Raw genomic sequence first — 13,006 nt, 5'->3', positions numbered from 1 at the left:
TTTCTTTTATTGTATTCGTATTTATATTCTATTTATCTTGTTTTATTCTTATTTTTGTTTTTGTTTTGGTTATCTTAGTTTTGCTAATTAATGTTTTTTGTAGTACCCTTGCACCGAGACAAAAAAATCCTACCTTGTGAACGCTCACTAACAATGGCAATAAAATGATCCTGATTAAATTTGAACAAAAATATGTACTGCACGCAATTGAATATGTTCTAAACTTGATTATCTGATCATGCAACAACTTTTCCATGCATTTTTTTTGGTAATTAAATTTAAATACTTAAATATCTGCTTGATACCGTGACGAATTCATAGTAATTTATCTATCAAGCTGTTATTAAAGTATCCATCCATCCATCCATCCATTTTCTACCACTTGTCTTTAATAAAGTAATTTGTCTGTGCAAATACTGTAACAAGGCTATTTTATGTTTATATAGCTGAGATAGGCTCCAGCGCCCCCCGCGACCCCGAAGGGAATAAGCGGTAGAAAATGGATGGATGGATGAATTAATTTTTTTATTTTTTTGTCCTGTCCAGCTTCTCAGGCAAATCATATAGTTGATGTAGATGCCCATATCGGCTGTACAAATTTACTTTACAAAAGAGAAGTGTGGGATACTTTTCTTGTTGCCTTTTTTGTATTTGATTTTATTAAATGGATTTATATTATTATTTGGTGCACCTGGGCCGGAGCAGGTGGGGATAGAAAGAGAGAGAAAAAAGGAAGACAGAGGGGGAAATTGTGGAGACAAGAGGGGGACCACAACAACAACAACAATAGAACAACATCAGTAAATAGGATATGTACAAATATGATGGTAAAAGTGATAGCAAAGAAGCAGTTAGTGAAATAAATAATAATACAGAAATGACAATGAACATTTTTACACTATAAATGGAGCTATACAAAATACCAATAGAAATAGCGCTATTGATAATGAATAATAACAATAATTACCTCTATTATCAACAATACAATTGTTCAAATGCAACAATACATATAGGTAATGATAACTTGAAATGCAAAAGAAAGCAGATAAATGGAGGGGAAGAAAGAGAAGCAGACTATATTAACCTTGTAGATTGTTATAGTAACAATAGGTTAAGCTTATAAGTTAAGTTTATATTCATATATATTAACAAGCGGCCCTCAAATAATTGCAATGTGGCCCTCAATGAAAATGACTACTATAAGTATTTATTCTTATGCAATTGATTGATTTAGCGCCACAGAATGTGTAAACTGTGTCCAGTAGATGGCAACCACATACCACCAAACTTTCCTCAGTACTAGTAATTGTGTGCTCTTTGCAAATCGGTCAAATATACAACATATATTTTAATGACTAATGTAAAGGAAAGACAACACACCGTATTTAAATGGCTAAATATGAAAAAGTAAACTTTGGACCCAAAGCTGTCGAACTAAAACCATACCATAAGCATAACAAAGCCCTGGTGCATTGTTTTTGTTGCGACGAACGCGCGCGCTCCCAATCGGACTCCACGTCGTACGTGCGCGTTACCGAGAAGCTGTAACCAAGATGGCGTCCGTCGCCGGATCAAGTAAGCCCACTCCTTCGATAGTCTGGCCAGTATCTATTTTATTACTGACATTAAGACGATATACTTGACGGTAGAGCACATTCGGCAACGATATGGTTGAATAAGCTAAACGTCTAATATTGGGACTGTTGGACTTTTGCGGTTGCGCTAGACATGCTACCCGCAGTGCTACTTGATAGCTTGTTGGCTAGCCAAAGTGGCCGTCAAGCTTTATGAGGGTTCGCTGGCTCAGATAAGTCATAACATTGTAATAATGTTAAACTCATATTAAACATAATTGTTGTTCCGCTCTAGTTATCTGGTTGCTTAAGATTTCTTCGCGATTTGTCAGCTGCCACGGGACGACTTACAATAAAGAGTCGACTCATAGTCTGTTGTTTCACACTTTTCCCCCCACCACGATGTTTTCTTTAAAAAAAAAAAGATGTATTATTTGGTGGGGTCAACGTATGCTGACAGTAATCACAATTATGTTTTAAAAAAAAAAAAAATTAAAGACATAGCTAGGTCTTTTAAGAGGTTCCACCCTAATGTGTGGCTTGTAGACTCAATCGAACTGTTATTTTTTGTCCAAATTCAACGATTTGGGTTGCTAAAATTATGTATAAATCAAACTATTAACCTGCTAGCCAAGAATGTACAACAATTCTTCTCAACGAAAGAGGAGAAATATAATCTTAGAGGAAAATCTAATTTACAACATGTGTATACTCGTAAACACTTAAAACCTTTAGTATATCAGTATGTGGAATTAAATTATGGAACGGATTAACCAAAGAATCAAACAAAGCACCAATATGATTCAGTTTAAGAGACGGTTCAAACTACAAGTGTTCACAAAGTACATAGAACAAGAATTATGATGAACATCTTGAACCCTTTTTTAAAAAAAATTTTATTGAGACAAATATTTATGTATTTAATATTTGTATGTTTACTATGGTATATTATTTATTAATTATTTGTTTACTGTTCTGTTACAGAGAACAAGGAAATGGGATAAAATTGCTATGGTATGAAAAGGGGTAGGATCCAATAAGCTCCACTTCTTCCTACTCTTTTTTGGACGTGCTGTAATGAAACAACTGGAATTGTGTGATGTATTACATTGTATCATATGCACGTTCCATATGAACTGAAACTGAACTGAACTGAACTGAAAATCGCTACCAATATTGACAATAACGATACCATGTTTGGTATCAGCATACGATCAATAGTACAACAATGAGATTGATATTTTTTGCTTTCTCAAATTCTTTTTGGTGCTTTTTGTTACCGTTGACAAACACAGGAGGACATTAGGGGCAAACACTGAAGAATTGAAATCAGAGCTAATTGTAGTTTTTGCTTATCTTTAGTTATTTTGCACTGTTGTATGTAATTCACTAATACATGTACCTTTACACCCATAGTAATTACTTGCACATATTGTATCAAGGAATGGGGGATATAGCCTAAAATGTAGATTATATATTTTGCAGCCTCCTGTGATAACAATATATATATATATATATCACAATATATTATTGGACATGTAAATGTAAATATAATCCTTTCATAACATGTTACAAATGCTCCTAAATTGGATGCTGATATATCTGGTAACATATTATGTCATTTTTGATTGTACTATTTTGTCAAAACTATTATTAAGCTACTTGCTAATTTACTGTAATATCTGGTTACTTTCTGATGTATCACATATCTACATTTCTTGTAAAACGTGATAAACACTTATTCTTCTGTTTGAATACTACAAATCTGGGTGTCGATCCAATAAGAAGTAGTTATAGGGGCAGTATCAGTCATACCAATGACGATACTGATATTTCACATTTTCTAGGTCATGGAACAATTGAATTTTCATCACAATTACAATCAGACAAAAACACGGGATGTAACAATGTCAATTAAATATTTAAATTAGTTCCAACTATCTGCTTTAATTTAAATCATTTGATATTTGGCCTGAAAGCCCTCCTGTGTCCAAGGACTTATTTCCGGAGTTTGAAAACATCAACCAAAATGACAAATTATTTTTTTGATGATTAAAAATATTGATCTAATCACTGTAATATCGACCACACATTGATACCATACTTGGTATCGTTACTGTAAATATGCGTATCCATTCGCCCACCTTTGTTTACATTCAAGAGCTGTCGCTTGCGGTTAAGCAGTTTAGGATATCCTCCTGCGGTGTGTAGTGTAGCATGTTTAGCTATTCCTCATCTTCCAATGATAATGATACTGTTCAAAACTTAGTTTATTTGCCGCCATGGAGTTTAGGGGACACTGACAAGTGGCTTTGCACTGTGGGGGGATATTAGCCACCAGCAAGAACACTAAATTGCGCTGACACGTTTGTTCGCTTGTCGCTGTCAAAGTTGCAGACACAGCTAGAATGGCTCATCAACATGCATTGTCATGATATAACAATGGTATTAAAAGCTCTATCGTTGGCCGAATCTATATCGTATATTATCTATATTGCGCGACCCTAACTGTATCCCTTCAACCTAATGTGTCAGAGGCCAAATGACGCATTCAATGGACAAATATTAAGTCATCAGTGTCTGGTGAAGGAACCCCATTTTGTGCAAATCCTTTGACTCAGCTTAAACTATCCATATATTTCTTCCTGTGTCAAGTTGTCGTGGTACCCCGCAATTTCCGGCTGCTGGAGGAATTGGAAGATGGCCAGAAAGGATATGGAGATGGCACAGTTAGTTGGGGCCTTGCCTCTGATGACGACATGACCCTCACTCACTGGAATGCCACAATTATTGGCCCCGCCAAGGTGAGACATCCCCAAAGGTGCTAGCTCAATTACTTTTGCAATACTGTACATGCTTCATAACTATGGCTGTGACCAGATCTCACATTTAAGAGAAATATCCTGCGTACAGCTGTCATTAACTGGTATCTTAAAAGTCTTCAAAGTAACCATGGCATCACTATTGTGTGTGATATCGCTTATTAATATGGAAGTGGGCGTACGCAAGGCGGGATTAGAAGCGCACATTAAAGGAGAACCTTATAAGTTAAAGTTACAGTACCAATGATTGACACACACACACTAGGTGTGGTGAAAAGTGTCCTCTGCATTTGACCCACCCCCTTGTTCACCCCCTGGGAGGAGAGGGGAGCAGTGGGCAGCAGCGGTGGCCGCGCCCGGGAGTCATTTTTGGTGATTTAACCCCCAATTCCAACCCTTGATGCTTAGTGCCAAGCAGGTCAGGTAATGGGTCCCATTTTTATAGTCTTTGGTTTGACTCGGCGGGGTTTGAACTCACAACCTACCGATCTCAGGGCGGACACTCTAACCACTAGGACAAGCACACACACACATTTTTTTTAATGCATTCTAATTAGTAAATAAACATAAGCAAGAGTCAGCTAACAAAAGAGCTAATTCGATTAAATGTATTCTGCCTATAAAGCGCTGTAAAACATCCAAGACAAACGCTTTATATTCATGGTTATTCTAAGGATACGTGTTTGAAATTATTTAGACCTTTATTGTGTCCAAAAAATAAAAAGAGTTGGCCATTTCTACGGCATTGAGATTGTAAAGGACTGTTACTGTTCCAATGTTGATGTGCTAAAACCTCTTTCTTGTTTAAAAGCTACATACAATATTAACTGTTCATGCACATTATAAATATCAATAAAATGTTTGGATGTACTATTTAATTAATGTATTCTTGGTTGCCAAAAATAGATTCCAAGTAATATATTGATATTGACACATCTAATCTGTGCATGCATGACTAGAATAACATTAGGAGATGCACAGATGAGATGCGGTAATAAATAAATATTATTTTGAATCACTAAGTTGTCGTTTGGGGTTGATTTCAGCTTTTTAAAAGGTGCTTTAACGTGTACAAAGTTCAGTATGTACTTCATTATCATATATGTAACTCTTGAAATAATACATCCAAACACTTGATTAATATTAATTATGTGGCTGAACAAAGAGCAGTTAATATTGTATGTAGCTTCTAAACAAGAAAGAGGTTTTATCACATCAACATCAGCTCAATAGCAATCCTTTTACAATCTCATTAATACCATATATGGCCAACAGTGTCATTTATCATATATATTTTAGGCCAAAATAATTTCAAACGTATCGTTAGAATAAACACGAATGTAAGTGTTTGTTTTACATGTAGTAATCAGTTGTGGACAGACGAAGCCTAAACGCGGTACGCGCTTCGTCGGCGCAGCGGGAATTCATGTTTGGCAAGGAATCAGTTTTTGGCACAGCACCGAAAGCAGCAAATAGATTTAACTTACAGTTGTGCAGATGTCACGATGGATGACTCCTCTTCACTTTTTCCCAGGTGTACAGATATTACGATGTGGAACTTGGTAACATACATAACATACATTTTGTTTTTGGCGGTGACTTCCTCATCTCGCAAGGAAAAGCATCTGATTGGCTCTCGTTCATAACCAACCACCGCCCCTCTTTCAATGTACTGTAAAGAGCTGTGATTGGATATATTCCAAATGTGTCCCACCCATCAACAAGACAAAATTAAATATGATAGGATTTAATTTCTGTCAACATTTTCGTCTTGTATGTATATTTTTAATAACATGTCAGTTACTTGTGGTATTGTCTTAGTCAATGTGCCTTTGTTTTTATTACTTATTGTCTTGTATTTACCTGCTACAATGTAAAAACACAAAACCCAAGTAAAATAAACAGGTTTGTACAATTTGAACACAATATAAAGTGCCACAGAGTACTGTATATCAAACAAATTTAACAAGGAGGTGATGAACCAACTGTTTCTTTATTAACAATCTAAAACAACAACAAGATGAACTGTCCTGCAACATGCCCACACACACAGAAGTCCCTTTGATGCCCTCACAAACAATCAGGAATCACCACAATCCTTAACTTTTACAACCATATTGTTACAATACTAAACATTTAACAAAGTAAAATCCACTTACAGTACATTACCATCTGCAAAGTGTGTGTGCTTTTGAAAGAGGTGCCACTGAATGAGAGGTGGTAATCTCCTCTGCTGTGAAATAAGTCCTCTTAGGCATCTTTTTCCAGAAAAGTCTGGTATCATCACAAGTAAAAACTTGCTGTGGTAGGAAGCTGGCTTCCTCAATCTCTTCAATACAAGCAAGCACAAAATGGCTGCCAGCGGGACACAAAATGAATGAATGAGGCGTTAGTACACAGAGACATGGTTTTGTACATAGGTTTATTTGGCGCGATGTAAAGGTTCGTAAATCGAAAACTTTGCGAATAGAGGGGATCGAAAACTGAGGTTACATCGTCTTTGTCCTTAGCTGCCAGAGGACCCTATAGTTGTGCCTAATGTAAAAGCCCGAAACGGAACAATGTATGTGCGCCACTTTAATTGTTGTTATGTATTTAATTATTAAACGTAGAAATTATGGAAGATTACACATCAATTTATTTTGGAGCAAGTTTATCCTAAAAAGAGTAAACAAATAACATCTTGCCGGATGTCGCAGCAAGGTTGCAGCCATTTTTCACAGTTATGGTAGATCGAAACAGACAGTAAAACACAAACAGAATAAATCTGGTTGATTTTCAGAATAAAAGACTGCATGTTTATTGATATCTTACTTAATCATGTTAAAAGCACAAAAATCAGAAAAAAGACCAATTCAAGCAAGTCTGCACCTTTTTTCCTCTCGAGTTTGAACTTCCACCTATTGAATTTATCCCACATGCCACGTTTTCACTGAGAGATTTTGTCAGTGTTTCTCTACTGCTGTCTGGCTTAGTGAGGCTGTGCCACGCTATTTACACAGCCAGTGAGTGTTGGCGGAGCACGCAGCACAGCCACAACGCAAACACACTCATTTAAGAGTGAGATTTAATCTATCAACAGCAAATTGTGATATTAGTGGCTGCTTGACAGCACAAAACAACTATTCCAGATTGTAAAGTAAATGGCTGCAGGCCGTGTTAAACAGGTGGCTGCTATAGACAAGGTTTGTAGCACTACTTTCCTCGGCGTGGGGTATTTTTGTAGCTGCTAACACAGATTTGACTGAACTAAGGAATTTACAACACATTTTAAGTTGTAACTTGTACACTTCAATCTGCTATTGGTGAAATACACTATAGCAGATTGTTTTAGACCCTTTTTTGTTACTGTTTGCAATGGGTATTTTATTTGATTTTAGTCATGTACTTTGAAGTGTACATTTTAAGGTGGTAGAGTGGCTGACGATTGCCTTGTACATTAGGGCTCGCCGGTTTGAATTTCTCAAAGAATGCCGGCCGCGGTTGTTCAGTGGGTACTATTTGTCGTGTCTTGTTTGTTTTTGTAAATGTTTCAAGGTGCTTGCTCCAGTAACTCAGTTTTCTCCTCGTACAGTGGTAACTGTAGTCCCAAAACACAAAACCGCTTTTATATTAGATGTTTGCATGTCTTATCAGTTGACATTCTTGCACCCGGTTGTTCACCAAACATGAGCAATCAAAGCTTGTAAAAACCTATGAAATAAAACTGAAGTTTTCAAGTACCGGTAGTCTAAAGTTGTAAATTTTGATGCCCTGAACAGGTCTTAAAAGTCTGGAAATTTGTGCTTGAAAAATGTGCAGGTACTGACATCACTAACCTTAACCCCAAATTCTAACCTTTTTGTGTATTGATTGAGTGGTGAGAAAAATGTTATTTAAGGTTTTTCGGCCGAATGGGAAGTACTCATGTTGATAATTTGGGGTATTGTCTCTCAGAAGGATTAACATTTTTTTTTACTTTGATAAAATCTTTTATTAAATTAGTAAATGTGTTGTTTTTAAAAAATTGATAGACTTTATTTGAAAGATCATCTATTGTTATTGTTTTAATTTCTTATTAAAGAACAATATTGAATGTTTTATTGTACATCAGCAGGCATGCACATAGTCTCAATTAGATATGTGTGTCAGATGTTGAATCTGTAAATGAAGAGAAAATGCCCTCTTTAAGCCTTTAACTCAACTAATGACCCTTTTTTATTTACAGACGGTGTTTGAAGGGAGAATATACTGTCTGAAAATCGAATGTGGGTCCAAATATCCAGAGCATCCTCCTCAAGTACGCTTTTTGACCAAGATCAACATGGTGGGAATACACACATCAAACGGTCTGGTAAGTAATCCAGATTTCACCACCACAAAACACTGCAAGTAGCTAACGGGGATCATTTATTGTTCCCATAAAGCCTTCTAAAAACATTCAAAAACCCCCAGCAATACGCCATTTACATATTGGACCTGAATGTTAACCAAGTATTAGCGGTATTGTTATTATAAGCGCTAACACAGTGCGCCGTGATCACAGAATTTATGCTGAGCTGCTCCACCGCCCCTGAGTTGGTAAAAGTTAATTCTAGATTATAAATCAAGCCTCTATCCTTGATGTCCATTAACCGTGAAGTTGGTCAACTTAGATCTGGAGATGCAGAGAAAGACTCGAAAAGACGCTTGTTTGCACACACCTTTTTTTTCCCCCAATGTCGTGAGGATTATGATTAATTCTTCATCTAAACAGAAAGATACGAACATCCCATCAGTTAGCATACCAATGAGCGCAGACATTGTACAGTACAGTAAGTGCTTGTTTTATTATGTTTGTACTCTGTATTTCATGTTTAGCATTGAGCAATACAGCTATTTGCTGGATCTGCTTATCACTCAGTTTATAAAACTTCTAGCCTATTTTCCGTATGTTCAAGCTGAAAAAATTGTGGTTCTTGATCATCATTTTTCCCAAAGTAGTCGTCATCGTCTCTCATGAGGTCTGCCATGATGAGTAGTTCTTGAAGGAAAAGCAAACATTGTGACGTGTCTGTGTAATTAATATGCTGCTTTATGTTTAAAATAAGCAAAATATGTAAATATTACATGTTATTATGATTATGCCTGTTACTACATTACATATTTAATTACAGTGTGTATATAAAACGTTAATAGAGGTTTTTGGATAGTTTTAGAGCACTTTATTGGCGAAATAGATCGAATCCCATTACCCTCATTGTTAGTTGACTCTAGTTAGCGCTTATTTTCGAGTTAGAATGCATAAAGAAAACATATGTGTTGTCTCATATAAGGATTGTGAATGATAAGCCAAATTCCCCCAAAAATGTAGTTCACTTTTTTAATGGATGTAATTTATTTTCCTTTGAATGTACACTGTGTTTAGTGTGCAGTGGTCCCTCGGCTCACAAGTTTTTTTTGGGGAGACGAGCTGTCTCTGGGCTAATTGTTTTGCTTTAAGTTGCGTTGGTGTTAATTGGGGTTACGAGCCTCACCACTGGGCGGGGGAACAGAGGTGTACCGAGTTCCTGCACGTGACACATTAAAAAAAGTGAGCTACAAGAAAGACTTAGTGCTGTGTGTGAGTGGGCGTCCGCAAAAATCGTGATTAATATTTTTTGGCAGAATCGTCCAGCCCTATTAGACAGTAGTTATGTTGCTGCTTAGCGATGATGATGAAGTTAACAATAAAACCACACATCAAAACAAACTGACTGTTTTTAAAGAAATTACCCCATTTTTTCTCTCATTTAATGTCCATATAAGTTGATGTTGACCTAAGCGGGCACTTTTTTGTAATAACATGGTGGACGAGGACTCAATGGGTGGTAATGCAGGGTTTGAAAATGCAGGCGAAACATTCACTCTCCAAAACACTTAAAAAAACAAAAATAAAGAGGTGCACGGCAAAAAATGTACTTAAAGAAAAAGCAAGGCCAGCAACACTTGTCCTTCTAATAATTGCAATACAAACTGCACCGGCGCTACCAATCACAGACCGGTTTCGCAAATGTCTTCGTCACAGAGCAGCGATCTATTGTGGCGATGGGGGCGTGGCCACGGGTGTGGTGGGGACGTGGCTCGGTTGAAAGAAGGTGCATAAATATACACATGAACTAAACGCACAATTAGAAATGCTAATTCAACAACACAGTGTGGTATAAACTGAAAAAATCAATGCAGCCATACTAGATAATGGTTGGCTCTTACACTAAATATACAATGGATGATCCTATTGACAGGTTAATAAAAAGGGGTCCCCACATCTGCGATCCCCTCCAAGGTTTTGTAGATGGAGCCGGGCGCGACCGCGCGTAAAAAGCGACCAAGCAACTAAAAAAAAACATAATGTAGCGTCCTCCTTGTAGTGTGTACTGATGTTAAAGACAATATACACTTCATTACACATGTACCATATCACTATATCCATGATTAAATGCGTTATAATTCCATGAGAGTTTTGCAGCGGCACACGCACTTCCATGTGCTTTATAGACACCTAAACATGCAAAATTGTTTCCTTGGCTTTTTAGTGCGTGCTGATTTTACAAATAATCTACACTTCACTGCACATTTAATACATCACCATGTTACTGAACATGTTATAATTCTATGAGTGTTGGGTTTCAGCAGCACAGGCGCGCATTTGCTCTGTAATAATGTTCCCAGGGCTCTGTGTACGTGCAGGCTGGTTTTAAAGAAAAAGTACTTGTCATTGTACGTCTAAAGTATATCAAAATAAACATGATAGGAGGTGTAACGCTGCACCAAGTCAGCTATTGTTGCTTTTTTCAGGCTTCTGATTGGACAACATGTGCATGACAGCAGGTGTATGCGTTTGTGTGTAGACATAGACAGTTTTGAAACTACACTTGTGTGGATGGAGATTGTTTTAACCCCAAATATGTGTTTTTGAAACTCTCCGTGTTCGTGTGGACATGGCCAAAGACTGGACTGTATTGTGTTTGTTTAGCGAGTAGACGCTTGACCACAAACATGTCCCTCTTTGTAATGTGTGGTAAATACAACTCCGTACCGACCGTATAATTACACTCCCCTCCTGCAGTGTTTATAATGGTTTTCTCAATGTCATTTGCTCGTTTTTTAGGTGGACGTGAAGGCCCTAACCTCTTTGAGCAAGTGGAAAAACAATTACAACATGCGTGTGGTGCTCCAGGAGCTCAGACAACATATGACGTTGAAAGAGAACTGCAAGCTTTCCCAGCCACCTGAAGCCCTAACGTACAACTGATGCACCTGCCGCCTACACCCTCTCCCCTTCATCTACACACACACACACACACACACACACACACACACACACACACACACACACACACATACACACGTATACGCACACACGCACACACAAACACACTGAGAGTTCAGAGCCCACATACTCAACACTGGCTAAACCACTTAGGCTACACAAGGGTCATTTTATCCAAGAGTCACTGGTCTGAAGCATCCCATTGGACAGCGTGGGAATGTACAGGTGGCTTCTTCACCCAGTTGCCCATGTTGGTCCTTGGAGCAGACATGACCTTACAATCCATTAAACGTGTTCTACTTCACGATTGTAAAGTAACCATGTGCATACTGATTGTGTGTTGGTACTGTGGTGAGGGGTTTGTAATGGATGTTCTACGTTCAGACCATTCCACGGTTTGTTTTCTTCACAACAAAAAAATTGCTGTATGTCTCAACTTTACTCCCGTTTCCCAAATAATACGCCACTTTGGTCAGAAAGGCTATTTCAGTCTCCATTGAGTTCCCCCATTCCTGCAATCCCAAAGATGTGAATTTGTCAGGGCTTCCTGAGCAAAGGAGCATGTCTGATACGTGGAGGGGAGTGGGTGGGGGGGAGGGGGACTACGAGGGTAACATTCAGCAATTTATCAGAAAGCACTGCAGGCTGGTCACTCATGTCTGAAGGCGTGTGTTTGTGTGTCATTTGGTTCATCGTGCTTTGTGATAGATTTGGAGCAAGCTGTTTGAGGTGAGAGGGTTGGTGGAAAGTCTTCCTCTTCAGAAAACAAGTGTGTGTGCTTGGCACTTTTCAGGATTGCCACTTTGCCATAGCTTGTGCTGACTTCTAAAAAAAAAAAAAAAAAGTTTCTGTTATTTTATTTTAGGGCGAGGGGGTGTTCTTGTTTTGGTTTCTCTAGTTTCCGGGCTGACCTACGTGTACTCCCTGAAGTAGTCTCTCATGTAGTGAGTGCCCACTGAGCAATGTATGGCTTTGGATGTTTATTTTATAACAGAGTTCAATCAGGGTGATGGGGACCTGTTGCATGGTTTTGTTTGAATTAAATGTTATTACTTTTGCACTCTGTATGCGTTGTCAATTTCCAAGGGCAAAAAAGCAGCTGACCACATTTTCCTCCCGACAAAAACATTCAAGGTGTCCAAAGTCCAGTCCTGCAACCTGTTTTTAATGGACCGCAGCAAAAATTAAGCACTCAGAGAGCCAGGCCATACCTCCCAGAAGTAAAAAGTCCTGAATCCATCCAGATCACTTCCAAAATGTAATCATAACTTTTTGAATTATCTATCAGGAATATAAATCTTCAACTCACGATTCAATTTAAATTCTTGGGATTCACAATT

General features: G+C 37.8%; 1 protein-coding gene across 1 annotated transcript; it reads left to right on the top strand.

Moving 5' to 3' along the window:
• The first annotated feature begins 1,477 nt into the window (after positions 1–1,477).
• LOC133643632 (ubiquitin-conjugating enzyme E2 variant 2-like) lies at positions 1,478–12,724 on the top strand. Its single transcript, XM_062038299.1, has 4 exons — positions 1,478–1,575; positions 4,230–4,378; positions 8,604–8,729; positions 11,505–12,724. The coding sequence occupies exons 1-4, from the start codon at positions 1,554–1,556 to the stop codon at positions 11,646–11,648; spliced, it is 441 nt and encodes a 146-aa protein (XP_061894283.1). The 5' UTR covers positions 1,478–1,553; the 3' UTR covers positions 11,649–12,724.
• The last annotated feature ends 282 nt before the right edge of the window (positions 12,725–13,006 follow it).

The sequence above is a fragment of the Entelurus aequoreus genome, linkage group LG26 (assembly GCF_033978785.1).
Source record: "Entelurus aequoreus isolate RoL-2023_Sb linkage group LG26, RoL_Eaeq_v1.1, whole genome shotgun sequence".
NCBI classification, from domain to species: domain Eukaryota; kingdom Metazoa; phylum Chordata; class Actinopteri; order Syngnathiformes; family Syngnathidae; genus Entelurus; species Entelurus aequoreus.
Note: the sequence above shows the minus strand (reverse complement) of the source record. Positions and strands in the feature narration are given on the sequence as shown.